General features: G+C 42.3%; 1 protein-coding gene across 2 annotated transcripts in view; it reads left to right on the top strand.

Moving 5' to 3' along the window:
- The window catches only part of GATA5 (GATA binding protein 5), a 33184-nt gene extending 25448 nt beyond the window's left edge, over positions 1-7736 (top strand). For both annotated transcript variants that reach the window (XM_077252888.1, XM_077252887.1), the window contains 4 exons: positions 5638-5763; positions 5866-5947; positions 6615-6736; positions 7157-7736. In XM_077252888.1, coding sequence (XP_077109003.1) covers positions 5638-5763; positions 5866-5947; positions 6615-6736; positions 7157-7306 — 480 coding nt within the window. In that variant the 3' untranslated portion in view covers positions 7307-7736. The remainder of the gene's footprint in view (positions 1-5637; positions 5764-5865; positions 5948-6614; positions 6737-7156) is intronic.
- Positions 7737-20333: the final 12597 nt, after the last annotated feature.

The following is a 20333-nucleotide window of genomic DNA, read 5'->3' as shown; positions in this document are numbered from 1 at the left end:
GCTTGTTTTTTGTGAGTTGATGATTTATCATTGACACCAATATATACAACATTTTGCTTTTTATTGCATTTTTTAGGGAGGTGAGAAAAATGTTATTCTGGTGTTTAGGTTTTTTTCTCTTTACAGTGTTTATTGGGGGGTTAATTAATTCTATATTTAGATAGATTTGACTTTTCCAGACTTTGTGATACCAAATATGTTTTTTCCCATTCTTTATTTTTAATGGAGGTAAAGGGATGATTTCAGTTTTTATATACATATATATTTTATTTTTCAACATTATCTATTACTCCCCTTTGGTGACTTGAACCTGTGATCGTCCATTGGTCCAGTATTGCAGTATACAATATAGTGAAAATCGAAGGCACCTATGTACAGCTGAGCTTCATAGGAGTACCAAGATGGCAGCGATGAGGGTCTGCAGCAGGCCCTGGCTACTATATTAACCTATCAGTTAAGGGTTAATGAAATACGATACGCACGAGCAGCGTCAGGTGTTCCATTTAAATGCTGCTGTCAGAGATTGACAGTTCTGGCCACCTCTTTTAGAGGATGCTGGCTAAGTAATATTTATTTATTTTACTCGCTTTTATAGCTCCACTAATTCCAAGTGCTTTTACAGATTCTGCTGTGTGTAGAGAGCCACCACACATGCAACCAATCACTGTGCAGCTTTAAATTGTTCTGCGCAAGTTAACAATTAAGATCTGAGTTCTCATTGGTTGCTGTGGGCCCAATTTTCTATAAGAATTTGATTTGTCCCATTATATATCTCACTGTACCCAGCATCCCTATAATGAATTATATTGCTTTAATTAAGGTCAAAACTTGTGTAACCCCCCAGCTCCAGATGCTGGACAAGGATAACATAACATCTTAGATTTTCATTCATCCATTTAAAGATTCTCTTAGTAATAAAACTCTTTGGGTTTTGGCCCTGACTGCTCGTCTTCCATAGCGGTGACATCTGAAATCGCTTTATAGGAAACAATTTGTTAGTTTGGAAATATCTTTGGCAAACAAACTTATTAATGCGAAGCAATTTCTAGTAGAGGGTTCAGATCTTCACATTACAGTACCGCTCAGCTGACGGATGGTCCTATACCGTGCAGGGAGACCAGTGAACTTTCGACTACTTTGTAGGGGAGGGGATCATATTCGAAGGGTCGTTCACAGAGGGTTAGTGCACGTTCAGTGATGTCTTCGGTTCATTTATAGATGTGTATTTATAGTCATCGTTCTGGTATTTCGCTGTTTGATTCTAAGCGAAACATTTCACTCCGTGTTACACAGGATAATATTTTTCATACCCACTGCAAGTCCATTGCTGAGAAAAGGCAACTGTTCAAATATAAGAGCAAATGCCCCTTTACACCGGCCCATAATCAGAATTGTAAGAATGCTCATTCCCGATCACTGGGCAATAGAAACATGTTGGCAATCAGCAGATGACTGATCAAAATGGGTCACTTACGTGGGCATAAAATCACTGTGGCCAGGTGGGAGTGTGCTGCCGAGAACATGCAAACTGTATGCAGACTGAATGATAGTATTAATATTATTCTCCTCTATACAGTTTGCATTGGCTTGTGTAAACCGGCCTTAAGTGATCAGCGATTGATTTGCTTTTTCATTGATTGGCGCTCGATATGGGCAGAAATCTACCCAGCTCTGACTTGGATCATAGGCAGCAGTGACTTGGATCATAGGCAGTTTCGGTTAACCTCTTAGTCTTGGTTCACACCACATTTTTATGATGTAAGCAAAAAAACTTGATCTGTTGAAAAACTTTTGCAAACAGATGCATTTGAAACAGAACTTATTAGTAGGATTAACCCTACAAAGTCATCTATATGGGCACGTAGGTCATATGAAGCTGAATAAAATGATACCTTATATCTGTGATCAGATATCTTATTCCAAAGAAATCCACATCTTTCTTAATATGTAAATGAGCTGTTCAGATCTATGGACCGGACACTGATCTGCATGAGAGTCTGCCTCCAGAGATTATTAAAATTAAAGGAGGTGGGGAGAGATACCAGTGTGAGACATGTAGTTCTCACACTGGTAAAGCCTCCTTCATTTAAAGGGAACCTCTCACCAGGTTAGGCCAATAAGAGATACAGCCATCACCTTTCAGGGCTGATATACAGCATTCTATAATGATGTATATAAGCCACTAATCCAACCTGTAAGAGAAGAAAAATAACTTTTATTATACTCACCTGCGGGGCGGTCTGGTCCGATGGGCGTTTCTGGTTTTGGTCCGGCGCCTTCATTCTTCTTGCAATGCCGTCCTCCTGCTTGCTTCATGTGGATGACGGGTCTCCTCAGCACTGCGCTCCTGCGCAGGCACACTTCTCTGAGGGAAAGCAAAGTATTGCAGTGCACAGGTGCCGGGAAAGGTCAAAGAGACACAGCGCATGCACACTGCAGTACTTTGCTCTGCCCTCGACAGGGCAGAGAAGTGTGCCTGCGCAGGAGCGCTCTGCCAAGGAGACTGTGTGGATGACGAAGGGACGTGTCATCCACACTAAGTAAACAGGAGGACGGGGATTGTAAGAAGATGGGAGGCGCCGGACCAAGACCAGCGACACCCATCGGACCGGACCACCATGCAGGTGAGTATAATAAAAGTTATTTTACTTCTGTTGCAGGTCGGGTTGGGGGCAGATCTACAGCATTATAGAATGCTGTATAGCAGCCCTGAAAATTGATATCTCTTATCGGCCAAACCTAGTGACAGGTTCACTTTAAAATAAGCTCTGTATGCAGATTCTCAGGGAGATCTCTGTCCCGCCCATAGATCTCAACAACTCATTTACAAATATTAAAAAAAAATGGATATCATGGTATCATTTTATCTAGCGTCCTATGACCTACATGCCCATATAGACTGCTTAGAATGGTTGATCATACTGCCAGATGGCCTTTAAAGCAGGTACTGTATATCTGTTTTATTGTTGTTATATGTTACATTCATTTACATCAACTTGAATAAAAAATTGCTTTTATTTTAAACGACACAGGGAAAGGGTCAAGAAATCATATGACTTTCTCGGGAAAAAAAACATGAAAAAATGGATGAAAATTGAGGCAAACATGAAAAAACCTCCAATATACTGCAACAATATCAACAATGGATACTTTTTCCATCTGTTTTTTTAGGATTAAAAAGCACAATAGACAGTGTTTTTGGCATCCTGAAACTACACCAATCTGTGCGAATATGTGCACAAATGTAGTCAAACTGATGCAAATTTGACAAACGTTTTTCCATTCATTATATTCTTCTGTTCAAACAAGTATTCAGTTAAATATTTTTTTACAGTACAAACAGATACATGATCAACTACACCACAAAAACATGGTGTGAAACAGGCCTTACCTCAAAAGCTGGGTTTACATATGTCAACCACAGCCGTCAAATGGCCACCGATTGGCTACATGTGCACTAATTGGAAGTTACCTAATTTAGACTGTCCTCAATTCTATGTGCACAGTTAATATGATCGTTTTGTGCTCATAGAATATCATTCTCTCAGCAGCACATCTCCATTTTGCAGGGGGCAATGTGCTGATGATAAAGATGATTTTAAGCAAGTTTGAAAGCTCTCCCTTATCCATTCCATAGGAGTTATCCTCCTGGTCGCTGGGGTCCAACCACTGTGACCACCACCAATTTCGAGAACCACTCCCTGGCATGACTGACAGCTGTCTCTAATTCTGAGCTGGCTGTCAGTCAGTGTCAGGGCGTGGTTTCAGCTGCTGCTCACTATGCACTGAGCGGTGACTGAAGCAGCGCCGGCCCACCCCTGTGACTGAAAGCTTGAGGCTGCCAGGAAGGATAATGTTCATTTCCTCCTGGAAGATCCTGGGATCTAAGTGCTGGTGCCGGGCAGGTTCAGAACTCTAGTAACCTGCAGATTAACCTCATATCTGCAGGTTAATAGTGTTTTTTTTACATGACAGGTTCCCTTTAATCGGTTATTATTCATTTTTCGCTTCCTCAATTATTCTAATTTTCCCATACTGACATTATGAGGCTGTGGTGATTCAGCTTTAGATGTGAGGTGCTTCTCCTCTTCTGCTAAATATGACCTACAGTATGGAGTTTTCAGGTAATTTAGTCTCTAATCATCCAATCTTTTTTACAAGAAATGTTATTTTCTGTACATACACATATAATTACTCCATAAACCAAAGATAAAACAGAACATTGAAAATCCTCTTCCGTGATGAAACATGGCACAGTTCTCTTCTATATAAATAAACCGCACAGTTCAAAGTTTGGGACTGAGGTTCTTCCAGACGAGGTCAGGACGTTGCCAGGGAAATGTGACCGGCCCCTTTCATTTAAAGTAAACTGAGAGGAAATAAGGAGTAAAATATCGTTCTTCTCCTGTCCTTGACAAGCCCCTGGGCCTTGCAATCGTCCATCACTAGCGCTCAAGATTTAGGATTTAGGGAGGAACATTTTCAGAGACAATATTTTTGGAAGCAGCTAATGGAGACTCTGCCTTTCTCTGCCTGTCTCCAGCTCTGGAGCTGCCAGGAAATAATGACTTAACCCTTACTGGGCAGAGAAGTATGGCAGACCTTCCAAGATAAAGAAAAGAAATAAACACCACAATCATTTCACTACATTCTCCATTACTGTATTAGCCACAGAGCTGGACACTCATTCCACCCATTCATGGACCCAGTAATGGATTATCATTGCTATTGGCCATAGCAAGCACCTACAGGAACAATGTGTAAGATTTTTTACCATGTCGGAACCCTTGCAAGAAGCAGGTACCCTTACAGTACATCTATACCATCACATCTTTAAGGTGATTTTTGAGGCCTATTACCAGGTGCCATAGTAACGCTGACCTACAAGGTGGCCTCCTCATCACATAATCTTCCTCTAGTCACCTGAGGCCCGATTCATCCAGGGTTTTTTTCGACAGTTTTCTGAAGCAAAATTTTGCTAAATTTTGTGCAACTCAAAGTCAGACGGGATGTGGCGAGGCCTGTCCGTCAAATTCATCAAAAGTTATATGTGGGTAAGTGAATGCAGACGGAGAAGAAAAACCCAACTCTTTCCAGTTCTTTAGTTACTTTTATTTTGCTCCATTTCCACTGCAGAAAAGATCTCATCCTTAGCTCCTTAGCATTGTTTAGGGTCACCATGTTTCTGGGTGTTGCCATAGCAAAATCACACAGAAAAATTAGGTGCTAGAGTGTTACATGACCGCTGAGGGAATTTTACTTTCCTCTCTCCCTACCACCATAATTTTTTCCATTCTTATGATGGACACATCCATTAAGTCCTAATTACTTATTTCTTTATGATCTTTTATAAAGGCCGAAAATAATCTACTTCAGCGCTTAGTCTTACTAACCACTTTGTGCTTTTATAGAAGAAATGCCAAAGTTATGGGCAGTTTCCCCAGTATTAGCAACTTACTGTATGTAAAATGTATTACACGGCAGGGGGCGACGGTGAGTATGTGCAAAAAAAAAAAAAAAAAAGTAGAAGTAATACCCATAGGAAATGTTCCACCTTGGGGCATCATCATAATCACTAAGCACAGCAAAGTACCCAAGTGGCTTTTTTGTGACCCAGACCTTACTCTTTCATTGCAGTCTTCCTCCAGACGGGCTGGACTTTGCTGTACAAATTGCCACACAACCACTACAACCTTATGGAGGCGAAACTCTGAGGGAGAACCTGTGTGTAATGCGTGTGGTCTGTACATGAAGCTGCATGGGGTAAGGACACAGTATTATTTGAAATAAAAGGTTCAATAATTAAAAACAAAAGCAACATAAAGCATAAGTAACCATAAATAAATGTATTCTGTTTCTGTCTAGGTGCCTCGTCCATTAGCCATGAAGAAAGAAAGTATTCAAACTCGAAAGAGGAAACCCAAAAATGTTAAAGGGAAAACAACAGGTAATAAAAAAGACCAACTAGTAGTTATTGTACAATTCCATAGCCCTAATGATTAAAGGAGTGGTCCAAAACAAAAACTAAACTTTAATCCTAAATTCCTATCTATTTAATATCATAATTTAATCCTTTTTCTAATACACTTTAATTAAAAATTCCCTATCTTTCCCTCGCTACATTATCTAACTGCTTTATTATTCTTTTTACTACTTCCTCTTGTTGATGCTTTCTTTGAGAATCCATGTGCATGCTTGGATATTCAAAGGAAGCATCATTAGGAGGCAGAGGATGCTATCACTACCTCAGCCTCTGCTCCCTCCCTGAAATGAAGTGTTATCCGTGACCGTCATTTCAAAGGCTGGGCTAGTCCATGCAATATTGAGCATGTGTCAGCTGTCAATTCCAACATATGCTCAGTAGATTCTTTTCACTATCTACAGTGACAGTGCGCTCTGTCACCAGCTCAGATCAGAAGTAATGAGCCGGCAAGAGAGCGCACTGTCAGTGCACTTTGTAAGAATACCCAATGTTTAGAGACCAGCGCGGCTCCGCAAATGGCATCACTTGTGTGGGCAGCACAATTAACTTTGAGAGCTAAATGTATCACAGTAAATTATAAAGTGTTTATCGACTCACATCCATAGTTTTATCATGTTGGCATCTCTTACAGGGCCAAACACTTCTGCAAACACCTCGCCATCATCAGTTACAACAGACACCACTCCGGTATTAAAAACAGAGCCAACGCTATCTGCACAGTACCCAGGACAGTCAATAGGACCCGGCTCCCAGGTAAGAAAAAAATTCACTGAGTGATAGGTTGGTAATCAATGGTCCAATAAGGAGATCACACAGGGTGGGTATATAGTTACATAGTTATTAAGGTTGAAGGAAGACTTTAAGTCCATCTAGTTCAACCCATAGCCTAACATGCCCTAACATGTTGATCCAGGGGAAGGCAAAAAAACCCCATGTGGCAAACAGTAAGCTCCACCATGGGGAAAAAAATTCCTTCCCGACCCCACATACGGCAATCAGACTAGTTCCCTGGATTAATGCCCTATCAAGGAATCTAGTATATATAACTTGTAACATTATACTTTTCCAGAAACATATCCCATTGGTCTTCTTAAACACTGTTGGAAAACAGTTCGAACTGCTTGCTGGACTGGAGGTTCCGCACTCTCATGCATTGTTTTGTTTAATTTCTAGGGTCAAAGCCATGCAGATGAAATTGTAACCGGGTCTCACGAGCTAAAATATATTTCTGATGAATATCCGTTTAGTCCAACACTGAACCAACATTCGGGACTCAGCGTTCCTCTCCGTCAGGACTCGTGGTGTGCGCTTGTTAATGCCTAAAATTCAGAACTTTCTTGGAACACTTAGAGACAGATATCTCTACTTGCTCTAGTAAGCAGACATATGTGGAGACTAGGCTTCTCGTCACATTGCCTGGAGGACAAAGAACAAGACTGGCACTTTTCTAGTCAGAGATTGTGAGCCTGAACTCTTGTGTTCTTAACGTCCATCACATCAGGAGAAGAGGACCACTATCCTTAAAGATGTTGCCACATCTCACATGAGATCCAAAAGGTGGTGGGACAGGGTCCAGATGAGAATAGTGGACTACTTCAAATGATTTGTGTTCTTTTGGAAGCCTTGATACAGCTACACGGGACTTTGCTCCTTAACCAAAATCGTTGATGCCTTTGACAATCAGAAGAAGCTCCAACCTTCATTGTTCAGATAAACCAGAGACTACTAACTGCTAAACGCGACCAACCGGGAGAAGAAAAAGCATAAAAATACAAAAAAAAAACAATAAAAAAAAACAAAAAAAAACTTTGAAACAAAGACTATTGAGAAATTGCCAAATATTGATTCCTTCCTTTCCTATTACCTTAAGTGCAATTGGTTTCACCCTTGAATAAAGAGTAATAACGCGGCACAAAGAAAAATAATGAATAACATTGGCACGATTTCCAGTGCACCTTTTTCATGTAAATTATTCTGTTTATTTTTTCTGCTTTCAGATTTATTATGAGAACTAATTTGATAAAATGCTTGTTTCAGGCAAAGTCCAGTTACTTTTGTGAGGTTTTTATTATTCATTGTTACACTTTATAAGCAGTCTTATGGCGGAGGCCCAAAGCCACTGCATGGTCAAAGATTTGAAGCAGATCAAAATTTCACAATCCACACTGCGTACATTATGAAATAGATTTCTTATATCGGAGGAGGCTGGTGTACTTGCTTTGAAAATCGATGTCACAATGGCTGCCTAATCTTTTAGAACATTGAATTTCAATCTCCACCCACTTAGCCTGATTGACAGTTCCTCAATGTCCCTCCTGCTGCTGAAATCTAATGCGGCTCAGTACAAGCTGCAGCTGTCAGGCTATATGGGTGAGGGGAGATTGAATTCTCTTTAATTTATGAGATAGATTTTCAAAATCATTACACCAGCCTCATCAGATCTAAGAAATATATTTAATAATGGATTCAGTTTTTATAGTAAAATCTGGTGACAAATCCACTTTAAAAGAGGACCTGTCTTCGGGTCAAAAACTTTTTGCTCTTATTTTATTTACACTGTTCCCCTGAGTATTCTTTTTTATTCTTTTCAAGTCCCCATTACGATTCCAGAAATATGAGCCTTTTTATTTGCTGTTAATTATCATGGCCTTTATAAATGGGGCATTGTTGACATATTAAAAAATGCAGAGGTGCAAAAAAAAGTAAAAAAAATAATTGGCAGCCACAGGTATAACATAAGAGCAAATCCTGGCCAATTTTCTCTTGGTGACAGGTCCTCTTTAAAGGGAACCTGTCACCCCCAAAAATCGTATATGAGCTGCGGCCACCGGCATCAGGGGCTTATCTACAGCATTCTGTAATGTAAATAAGCCCCCGATGTAACCTGAAAGATAAGAAAAACAGGTTATATTATACTCACCCAGGGGTGGCCCCGCTGCGGTCCGGGTCCGATGGATGTTGCGGTCTGGGTCCGGCACCTTCTAGCTTCATACGATGACATCCTCTTCTTGTCTTCCTGCCGCGGCTCCGGCGCAGGCGTACTTTGTCTGCCCTGTTGAGGGCAGAGCAAAGTACTGCAGTGCGCAGGCGCCAGGAAAGGTCAGAGAGGCCCGGCACCTGCGCACTGCAGTACTTTGCTCTGCCCTCAACAGGGCCGTACAGGAACATGGTCTGATCATATCACAGCTCCTGGGCAGGGGAGGAAGCAAAAGAGAGTTTACAGACAGGACAGTATGGGATCACAAGACAACTGATTCTTTTTGTGAGTAAAACATTTCCCTGCCTGTTTTTAATCAATGTTTAATCTCAAAGAAAGAATAAGCTGCAAATCACTTGTCTGTTTACTCTCTTTTGCTTCCTCCCTTGCCCAGGAGATACGCATGTAGGTCAGACACAGCCATTACAGAGTACACATCAGGAGCACATTTATAAGATTATCTCAGCACAGGAACATTTTTTAACCAATTGTAGAACTTATTTTTATTCCAAGATTAAAATTAACTTTGTGGGAAAACAGCATGAGACAGTTTCGAAAAATTTGGTGCATTTTACGACTGTGTAGTTTATAATGGGTGGTCATAAATTAAAGTGTATGTTGATTCTAAATGTCTATATATTTAATGTAGTAATCTAAACTCTTTATAATATACTTTAATTAAAAAGTCCCTACCGTTCCCTCTCTACTCTCTTTACCTGTTTTATTTTTATTTTTTTAAGTTGTTTTGATGACATTTTGTTTGAGAATCCCCTATATGCTGGGACACTTAAGAAGACAACCTCAGGGGGTGGAGGCTGCAGTCACTGCCGCAGATGTTTCCCCAACCTGAAACCAAATGTCATGAGTGTCGTCTGGTTCAGGGGCTGGGCTAGTCCCCTACTGAGCATGCATCAGTTGTCAATTCCAAGGCATGCTCAGTATGAGCTCACTTTGCTATATTTCTTTTCAATGCGCAGTGACAGTGCGTTCTCTCGCTGGTTGTAATGGGATATGACAAGCCAGCAAAACAGTGCAATGTCAGTGCACATTGTATAGGAGAGAATATGGCAAGCAAGTAGAGCAGTACCAGCCCCACCCCAGTATGTCATCAGTGGCATCTATTTCAGGGGCTGGGCTGATTTCCGCTCTCCTTGGTTGTGTCATTCTCTCCTTTACAATGCGCACTGCCATTGTGCACATTGAAAAGAAATATTGCACAGCAAGTCCATACTGAGCATGCATTAGAATTGACAACTGGCACACGCTTAGTAGAACAGGGACTAGCTCAACCCCTGAAATGGATGTTAATGGTGATGCTTCCATTCAGGGTGGGGAAAGCAGCTGTGGCAGTGATCATAAGCCCAGAACCCTGGTAATGTCCCGTTTGAATATCCCAGCATGCACTGGAGGTTCTCAAATGAAATATCATCAACACAGAAGTAAAATAAATCAGTTAGAAAGAGCAGAGGGGAAAGAGAGCAAATTTTTAATTAATGTATATTGGAAAATGATTAGATTATTACATGAAATAGACATTTAAGATTAAAATCAGCTTTAGTTTTGGACCACCGTTTACATTTAGCTTGTCTAAAAATTAAATGGGATTATTAAACTTGCTCAATAGTATACAATAAGCTTTCAAAGTACAACTGCGCTTTCAGGTGACTTTTCAGAATGAATTTTCATGTGTGTACATGAAGAATGCCCAGTACAGTATCCTTCATTCTTTTTTTTTTTTTTTTTTTTTTTTTACCTGAAGCAAAAAAAAAAACACATTACACATATGCATCCACAGAAGATGCATGCTCATCAGTATTTTATAATCCTGCATTATTTAGCAGCTTTCCCATCTGAAGGCTCCAGTCATTAGAAGCTACAGCAGCTACTTTTCGTGTGATCTGCCTCTTTCTCTCTCCAGCTTCACCCACTTACCCCTCCATTGACTGTTATAGGCAGCAGGTGATATTTTAACACTCACTGCAGACAGAACAGTAGACATATTTGAGTAGTTTTTGATAGTGGTTGATCAGTACAGCAGAGAAGAAACCTATAAGTGGAGAAAGAAGCATATTTCTCTAAGGGCTGTCCCACACGTCCAGATAATTCCGGTACCGGAATAAATCGGTACCGGAGTTATCCGTGTCTGTGTGCCTGGGAACTCACGTAGGCCATACGTGCGGCACACGTGTGCCGCCCGTATGGCGAGTGGGTACCACATGGAGCGTGTGGTACCCACGCGTGTGGTACCCTGCATCGTGCTGAAGCCGCGATTCATATGTTCCCTGCAGCAGCGTTTGCTGCAGAGAAAATATGAATAACAGTGTTTAAAATAAAGATCTATGTGTCCGCCGCCCTCCCACCCCCTATGTGCCCCCCCGCTGTTCTGAAAATACTTACCCGCCTCCCTCGCTGCTTCCTGGTCTGGCCGCGGCTTCTAGTGTATGCGGTCACGTGGGGCCGATCATTTACAGTCATGAATATGTGGCTCCACCTCCCATAGGGGCGGAGCCGACTATTCATGATTGTAAATGAGCGGCCCCACGTGACCGCATACAGTAGGAGGCGCGGGGCAGAGAGGAAGGAGTGACAGCCAACGAGGGACCGGGTGAGTATTTTCAGGACAGTGGGGGGGCGCACAGGGGGTGGGGGGAGGCGGACACATAGATCTTTATTTTAAACACTATTATTCATATTTTCTCTGCAGCAAACGCTGCTGCAGGGAACATATGAATCGCGGATTCAGCACCAGTGGGGGGGACAGCGCTTACTGTAGCGCTGTCTCCTGCACGCACACGGACCCCAGGCGGAGAACGTCCGTGTGAGGTCCGTGTTTTACACGGACCCATTGACTCTATTGGGTCCGTGTAATACGTGCGCTCCCACGAACACTGACATGTCTCCGTGTTTGGCACATGGAGACACGGTCCGCAAAAAATCAATGACCTCTGAACAGATGCATTGATTTTTATGGGTCTACGTGTGTCAGTGTCTCCGGTACGTGAGGAAACTGTCACCTCACGTACCGGAGCCACTGACGTGTGAAACCGGCCTAACAAGATATATTACAAAGTGTCTTAACTTTGCTCGTACAGTTAATTTGTTAATTAATGGGGGGGAGTATAGTTAATCTATAAGCTTCATTTATTGGTGGCTGCAGGTGAATAGAATTTTAGTATTTATTCAACATTTAGCAGACAGTAATGTCTACATCACAGATGAGGGACATCTAGATAATCTTTTTTTGATGAAAGCAAATTTGGGGATACATGGGAACAACTAGAAGAACTCCGGTACAATGGCTTGGTTGGGGTGGTTGGTTGATTTTATGATACGTCTAGAGAACATTTGCCATGATATCTTATATAATATCATACGATCCTTTACATTATTGTTCTGTCTCCTGATCACCATAAACGTCTGTATATTTACTTCCTGCACATATCTCCCATCACCAACCATTTCTACCCCAGATAAAAGTCGGCTCCACACTTTCACTAAACGACTCACTAAAAGAGATCTTCAAAAGGACGACTACAGTTTCTTATCCGTTTTATTAACTGTGCAAGAAAGAAAACAAGGTCCTTCCTTTCTCAGCCTTTGTTTGACCTCTGCACCAGAGAAATGGCTGGTTCTGTTCTCAGGACAGAAGATGTAATACATATGGAAAGGTGGATTTCATATAGAATTTATACGTTTGCTCTCACTCCGCGGGATAAATCAAACTGAATTAAGGTTACAAGTCCACAGAAATTAATGGCCGTCTTTCCTCCTCTGGCTCAGTAGCAGGCTCGCCCTGATTTTTTTTTTAAAGGTCAGTATAAAATTAAGTGTCGCTGTATATCTACAATGACACGATGGCTTCTCTCGCTTTAAACCGTATTTGTTTTATATGACATAAGATTTATAAAACCGAATACGGTAGAGTTATACAGGTACAAAGCACTGTGCTACCCTAGAACAGGGTCAAATACTCATAAAATCAATGTAAAATTAGATTTTACTGCTATCTGCACCCGATCCATGGGGGTGGAAGAAGGTATTTTAGATTAAAAACAGCTGTTGAGTATTTAGTCCAACCGTAGCATTGTACATATACGAATAGCAGCCATAACGCCCATTAAAAAAGTAGTATCCATACTAATGCATGTACAACAGCATCAGTTTAATGGGTGTGTGTCACCAGGTTTTTGCTAATCCATCTGAGAGCAGCATGATGTAGAGGCAGAGATCCTGATTCCAGTGATCTGTCACTTACTGGGCTGCTTGCTGTCATCTTAATAAAATCACTTATCTTCTGCAGATCTAGCTGTTCTCTCAATGCTGAGCTCTGTATAACCCCGCCCACACCTCTGATTGGCAGTTTTCTGCCCATGAACAGTGTACACAGAAATCTGCCAATCAGTATTGGGCGCGTGGTTATATAGAGCTCATCAATATGCTGAACTACCTGGCAGCAGATTTACTAGTCTTCTAGCGATAATCTCCTGCAGATAAAGCAGTGATTTTATCAAAACTATAGCAAGCAGCCTAGTAAGTGACACATCGCTGGAATCAGGGTTTTTGGCTCTACATTGTGCTGTTCTGAGATTAGGTGGCAAAAACCTTGTGACAGATTCCTTTTAACATTTCCATGCACACATAATAATACTAGCCATAAAGATCCATACATTATAGAATCGTTCATAATAATGTCAATACAATAGTATCAGTGATCTCAATGTTACGACCACTCATTTAGTGACAGTTAGTGGCCATAACCATGGATATCGGCCACGGCCTTTAGTAAACTTAAATTTAAAAACAACTAATTATGCTTCATTAAATCGAGCAAATAAAACCATAAGTATAACTATAAATATAATTATACAACTTTCATGTACATTACATGTAACTCTTTTTGTGCGTAGAGACCGCCATTTTCGACCGCGCATGCGCAGCCGAAACTCTGCCCCCTCCTCCCCGGACCTTGCAATGGGGCAGCGGAAGCGTCCTAAGACTGCTTCCGCTGCCCACGTCGGGCATTTTTTGCACAGTATGCGTCGGTACGTCGGGCTGACGCAGCGCGACGGCCCCGTACCGACGCTAGTGTGAAAGCAGCCTTATCCACGCACGGCCCATATTTACCAAACCCACTTCAAATCGTCACTTCTCCCCCAGGATAAGCCTTCCAGCCAACCACCATGCTCTGGGCAAGTTAGCCCAGGGCATGGAGACGGAAAAGTTTTGTTGGGAAAGTAATTAATCCTTTCAGGAGAGTAATGACATGGCTTTTAGGTATGTCATGTGATCCCCTCCTAAGTGTCTGGTGAGAAATATCCATCCTGTTGGATTTTCAATGACCAATCTTTTTTTTTTTCTCTGGGACATAAGCCCCTTACTGAGAAATGTGGCAGTGGTCTTCTCATAGAGAACACCGGAATACTCGGCCAAATTGAGCGTTCGTGTCTATGGAGTTGTTGGGAGGATATGTATGGGGGGGTCTAAACCCACCGGAATTTTCATTTTTGTCATTTTCCTGCCCATTTTAGGGCAGCACCAGTCCCACAGTACAAGGAGGGAAGAGTTTCTCCTTTAGGCCATGTGCACACGTTCAGGTTTTTTCGCGTTTTTTCGCGATAAAACTCATTAAAAATGCATGCATTATGCATTCTATCATTTAGAATGCATTCTGCATGTTTTGTGCACATGGATGCGTTTTTTTCCGCGAAAAAAATGCATCGCGGTAAAAAAAATGAGCATGTTCATTAATTTTGCGGTTTTTCTGCATTTTTTCCGCATTTCTATGCATCTGGGAAAAAACGCGAAAAAAACGCATGTGGATTTCTGGCAGAAATTTACGTTTTTTTTGTCAGGAAAATTTCTGCAAGAAATCCTGACATGTGCACATAGCCTTAGGGTACTGTCACACAGTGGCACTTTGGTCGCTACGACGGCACGATCCGTGACGTTCCAGCGATATCCATACGATATCGCTGTGTCTGACACGCTACTGCGATCAGGGACCCCGCTGAGAATCGTACGTCGTAGCAGATCGTTTGAAACTTTCTTTCGTCGTCTAGCGTCCCGCTGTGGCGGCATGATCGCATCGTGTGACAAAGGTGTGCACGATATTGTATACGATGTGCGCATAATAACCAATGGCTTCTACATCGCAAATACGTCATGAAATTATCGCTCCAGCGTCGTGCATTGCAAAGTGTGACCGCAGTCTACGACGCTGGAGCGATAATCAAACGACGCTGCAACGTCACGGATCGTGCCGTCGTAGCGACCAAAGTGCCACTGTGTGACAGTACCCTAATGACCACAAGAGACAGGAGAATGACAGATTAGATTTAATCAGATAAGTGTTGCACTGAAGGCCCTTGAAGTGGAGACCCAGGTACACCATGCAGACAGCAGCCACTGCAGTGTCAGGCCTTGTCTGGGCTACTGTGTGCCCTAGGCCCGTGTCAGCGCCTTCTTTCCTGTCACGCAGCTGTTTTTTATGAAATCAGTTGCAGCTGCACAAAGGTCTTCTCCCCTGGCGTCTTTTTACAACTTAAAGACAAGCGTCAGCTTTTATCCCTCTCCCACCAGAGCATTGCCTCATTCCTTAATAAGCGATTCCTTTGGTCGGGGAGCGCAGTCCGCAGTGCAGTGGGCCGGGCCGCTGTCCCCTTATTAATGAGGACATGAAAGGGCGTACAAAAGCAACCACTTCTGGATTGTTATCCCTGCACTCCTTGTTTGTAGAGAACTGAACTTTACACTTTAACTGTCAGGTACAGGGGAAGGTCACCAGGTGAACTGGAGGGGAAGAATTAACCCCATGATATCCACAGAGGTGAACTATAGGTCCCCGATAATCCCCATCCCACCACATCGGCACTGATGATATTGTATTTCTTTAAAAAAAAAAAACCTGAACAGTGCAGCACACTACTGCATGTACTGTATATATGTGGATGCGTAGGTGGGCAACACAGTAAGCCCCCTGCCTACTTTACCCACTGACACGCAAAAAACATCCTTAGGGCTCGTGCACACGACCGATTTTCTTGTGGTATCTGTGGTTTTCACTGATAGCACTCATACCTATGCTATTCTATGGCGCTATGCATGCGTGATTTATTTCCTCAGACCGAGCGGTACCAGAAAAAAGTCGGAGACATCTCCAATTTTGATCTGAGTGTCGGATCAAAATCGGCAATGCAAATCTATGGGCCCATAGAAAACGGTGGACTGCATTCGGATGACATCTGAGTGCGGTCCAATTTTCACCAACTGTCAGTGTGGAGAAAATGGAGAAACTAATTTTTTTTCTCTCCACGTCAGAGAAAAACTGATGACAGTGGGACCACACTCTCATCAAACTCTCATTTTTCTCAGATAAAATCGTCATTTGACCCTACCCTTACCCTGATTCACATTGGCCCTTTTGATCAGCGCCATTTGTCTATTTGTATCTGGTGCTGAGAATGGCCATTCATTTGAACACGGTAACTTTGGCATAGTACAAATGATCCCACCATGACAGATTGTGAAGGAGGACCTAAAGATCTGATCAGCCTGCACAGCCATTGTCAACTGTACGTCCATAGACTGCTGTATGGAGATGTGACACAACACAAGTGCATGCCAAATGTTGAGAGGATGGATATTAGAACGTTTCAACAATTTCCATTGAGGGGTTTAATGGGTTGTATGAGATTACAAAAAACGTTTTTTTTCCAGAATTGGTATCCCTTTTGTTCTTGAGTCGTGTCTGGTACCACAGTTCTCTTGGCTGCAATACCACACACTGCTCATGGAAAGAGAGGCGCTGTTTCTCATACAACTGCTTAAATTCACCACTTAAAATACAATGAGGTCTACTTAAAAAAGTTCTGATCACATGACTAAATACTATCTATTATAAAATCTTTAGCACATGACCAAAAGAGAAGGAAAGCTGTTGAAATAATGTATATGTGTTGCATCCACTTTAAAAAGACTCATTCACCAGGTTATCACACCCCTAATCTGAGAACAGCATAATGTACAGAGACCCTGATTCCAACAATGTATCACTTACTGGGCTGCTTGCTGTATTTTTTATAAAATTACTGTTTTATTAGCAGGAGTTTATCACTAGAGGACTAGCAAACCTGCACCATGTAGTCCTCAGTATTCATAAGCTCTGTATAACCTCACCCCCACCACTGATTGGCTGCTTTCTGTGTACACTGTGCATATGCAGAAAGCAGCCAAACAGTGGTGTGGGCGGGGTTATACAGAGCTCAGCATTCAGCAAACTGGTAGATCTGTATCAGATAACCAGTGATTTTATTAAAACTGCAGCAAGCAGCCCAGTAAGTGACACATTGCAGGAATAAGAGTCTCTGCCCCTTTATTATGATGTACAGGTGGAAAGCTGGGAGTAGGTTGGGTAAATGTTCACCAGAGTGCAAATAGTGCAGCGCCCCAGAGTCCTGGTCGTTGCAGTACTGTGGCTCCGCCGCTAAGGGGGGCTATGGTACGTCTGATGGCACTGAAGGAGTTCATCTGACCAGGTATCACAGACACCAATACATTTCACAGCCGGGCCTCCAGGGGGAGCTAAGGGTTCTATTGATTAGGCCACTCCTCACATACTGGTAAAACTGGGGGTCAGGCAGGAAGTTAGGAAAAAAGCTGACTGGGTTGGAACCAGGCAACACCTTGTGGCAGAGGGTGTTGTGGGAGAAGATTCGGTAGGGTCCCTGTCAGGGGTGGGATCCTGATAGAGGCCTGGCTACAGGAAAGAACGTAACGGGACCGTGCCTGCTCCGGGTAGCGGCGGTGCCCGAGGAAGGATTAGAAGCGAGATAGATTGTGCTGAGTGAGAAACGAGATCAAAGCAACAAGGAGAATACCAGTAGGAGTCGTGCTGTAAGACCGAGGCAACATCCTACTGAGGCGCAAACCACCGGTGGCCGGAACGCCGAGGAAGTATTTCTATATACAGCTTCAGGCAATACTTCAAACCTACGGCAGGACAGTCAGTCTCAGGCGGGCTGTCTCACCTAAATCACCTATGCAGTCTTGGGGGGCAACTTGTGGAGAGGGGCGACTCTAGGGTCCCGGAAGAGCTCCGAGCCTACCCGTCAAACGGGTGCCGTCCTAACCGTAACATCAGGGAGGGACGGAGGATTAGCAGAACATCATCTAATCGAGTTGTGAGGGAACTTAAGAAACAGACACAACAGTTGTGGGGACTTTCTGTAAGCACAGCAGGGAAGGACCACAACACAACACATAGCGCTAGCAGGTAGGCACAGATTTCCACCTGCAAAGAGAACTCTGGAGGTGCCATTGGACCGGCCGGACTTGCGCAGCCTGGTGAACCGTATTCCGGACTGAGGACCCAGAGATCTTCAGTAAAGAGGTAAAGAGACTGCAACCTGGTGTCCTCGTTATTTACCGCGACCTGCACCCCACAACTGCACCGCTACAGTCATTACCATCATCCATCATATCTACCACTGACTGTGCGCCCCTCGGCAGGGTCACGGATCGGGCCTAGCCACCATGACAACCCCAGAGCAGAGACTCAGAGGCCCGGTACCGGGTACCCCTCGGCCCTGCGGCAGTGGGGGCGCTGCAATTACATAGGTGGGTAAGACTGTTTTGAAGCACCTTTTGTACAGTATGTAGAGACTTCAACGCCAACTCAAGAACCAATGACTGTTTCAGCAGGTTCTGGTACATGGAAATATGGGCCCTGTCAAGTACAAAGCTAGAGTTTTAGAAATAACCAAGAGTGATCTTCTAAGAGGCTGGATGTCCCAAAAAGGAGGTTCAAAATATATAAGCTAGATAAGAGGTGGTCTTTGGAAAGGTAGAGCTTCTGTAGGGCCTGGAGGGATTTATGTTCCTTAGTTCCTTCCATGCATAACATTTTTTATGCTAGTAATGTCCTGAGCGGGAGGTTGGGCCCATGAACTTGTGTAGAAGTCTCCATGAGTGCCTGGTACCATAGAATTTTCTGTTATTTTGGGTGTTTTTTTTTTTTTTTACAAATCTCAGAGTTTCCAGACAGATAAGCTTCCAGCCAGCCAACATTAAGAAGGAATCCCCAGGTCTCAATGAGCAAATATTCATTCCCATTGGTTGCGTTATTCTCAGCAGAACTTGCAGACCTTCCTTTCTAAACAATTAAACTTCAAGGGTCACACCACACGTCTGACCAAAGCTGACAACATGGCTTGATTTTTGGATCCAGTGGCTCAAAAGAGATCTAAAGAAGATTAAAACAGCCTTTCTGCTTTCTTATAAACCTACACTGGAAAAGCTCAAAAACGTTCAAGAGATCCAGTTCCATCTTAGGGACTAGGACACAATGATCCATCAATGGTCAGCTGCACAAGGGCCGGTAATGGGGGCAGCTTGATGTCCATTTCTGTGCTTTCAGTGATGATGAGCTCATCCCAAAGAACTGGTAATGAATTAGACCAGAGGGAGCCATCCTAGTGACAGGTTTATATAATGCAGATGGGCTCTGTCACCAAATATGAATCTATAGGCAAATAAATTATCTCCAAGCGGCATCGGAGCTGCAGTGTCGATGCAGTGATCCGCAGTATAATGAGAAGGATATCAGACCTACACGTGGCAGGTTCATAGGAAGTCACATTTCTGCAAGAGGTGTGTTTTTGAGAAATGGCTCTCTATCAAAACGTCACTTGTTCTGCATTGCAGTCTCCTTATTGCAATGTTGTCTCTTGTCTGCAGTTCTCTGCAAGGACATCGGGAGGGAGTGCTGAAAAATGATGGTCTGGCTCATGTGTGTATAAATATATATATGTGTGTGGATAGATAGATAGATAGATAGATAGATAGATAGATAGATAGATAGATAGATAGATAGATAGATAGATAGATAGATAGATAAGATATAGAAAGATAGATAAATATATAGATAGATGATAGATAGATAAATAGATAGATGATAGATATTAGATAGATAGATAGATAGATAGATAGATAGATAGATAGATAGATAGATAGATAGATAGATAGATATGAGATAAATAGATAGCTAAGAGATAGAAAGATATGAGTTAGATAATAGATAGATAGATAGATATGAGACAGATAGATAGATAGATAGATATGAAATGAATAGATCGATAGATAAGCTATAGAAAGATATGAGATAAATAGATAGATAGATAGATAATATATAGATAAATAGATAGATGATAGATAAATAGATAGATGATAGATATTAGATAGATAAATATGAGATGAATAGATAGATAGCTAAGAGATAGAAAGATATGAGATAGATAATAGATAGATAAATAGATAGATAAATAGATGATAGATAGATATGAGACAGATAGATAGATATGAGATAGATAGATTGAT

The sequence above is a fragment of the Ranitomeya variabilis genome, chromosome 4, assembly GCF_051348905.1.
Source record: "Ranitomeya variabilis isolate aRanVar5 chromosome 4, aRanVar5.hap1, whole genome shotgun sequence".
NCBI classification, from domain to species: Eukaryota; Metazoa; Chordata; class Amphibia; order Anura; family Dendrobatidae; genus Ranitomeya; species Ranitomeya variabilis.
This window is presented reverse-complemented; position numbering and strand designations above follow the sequence as displayed.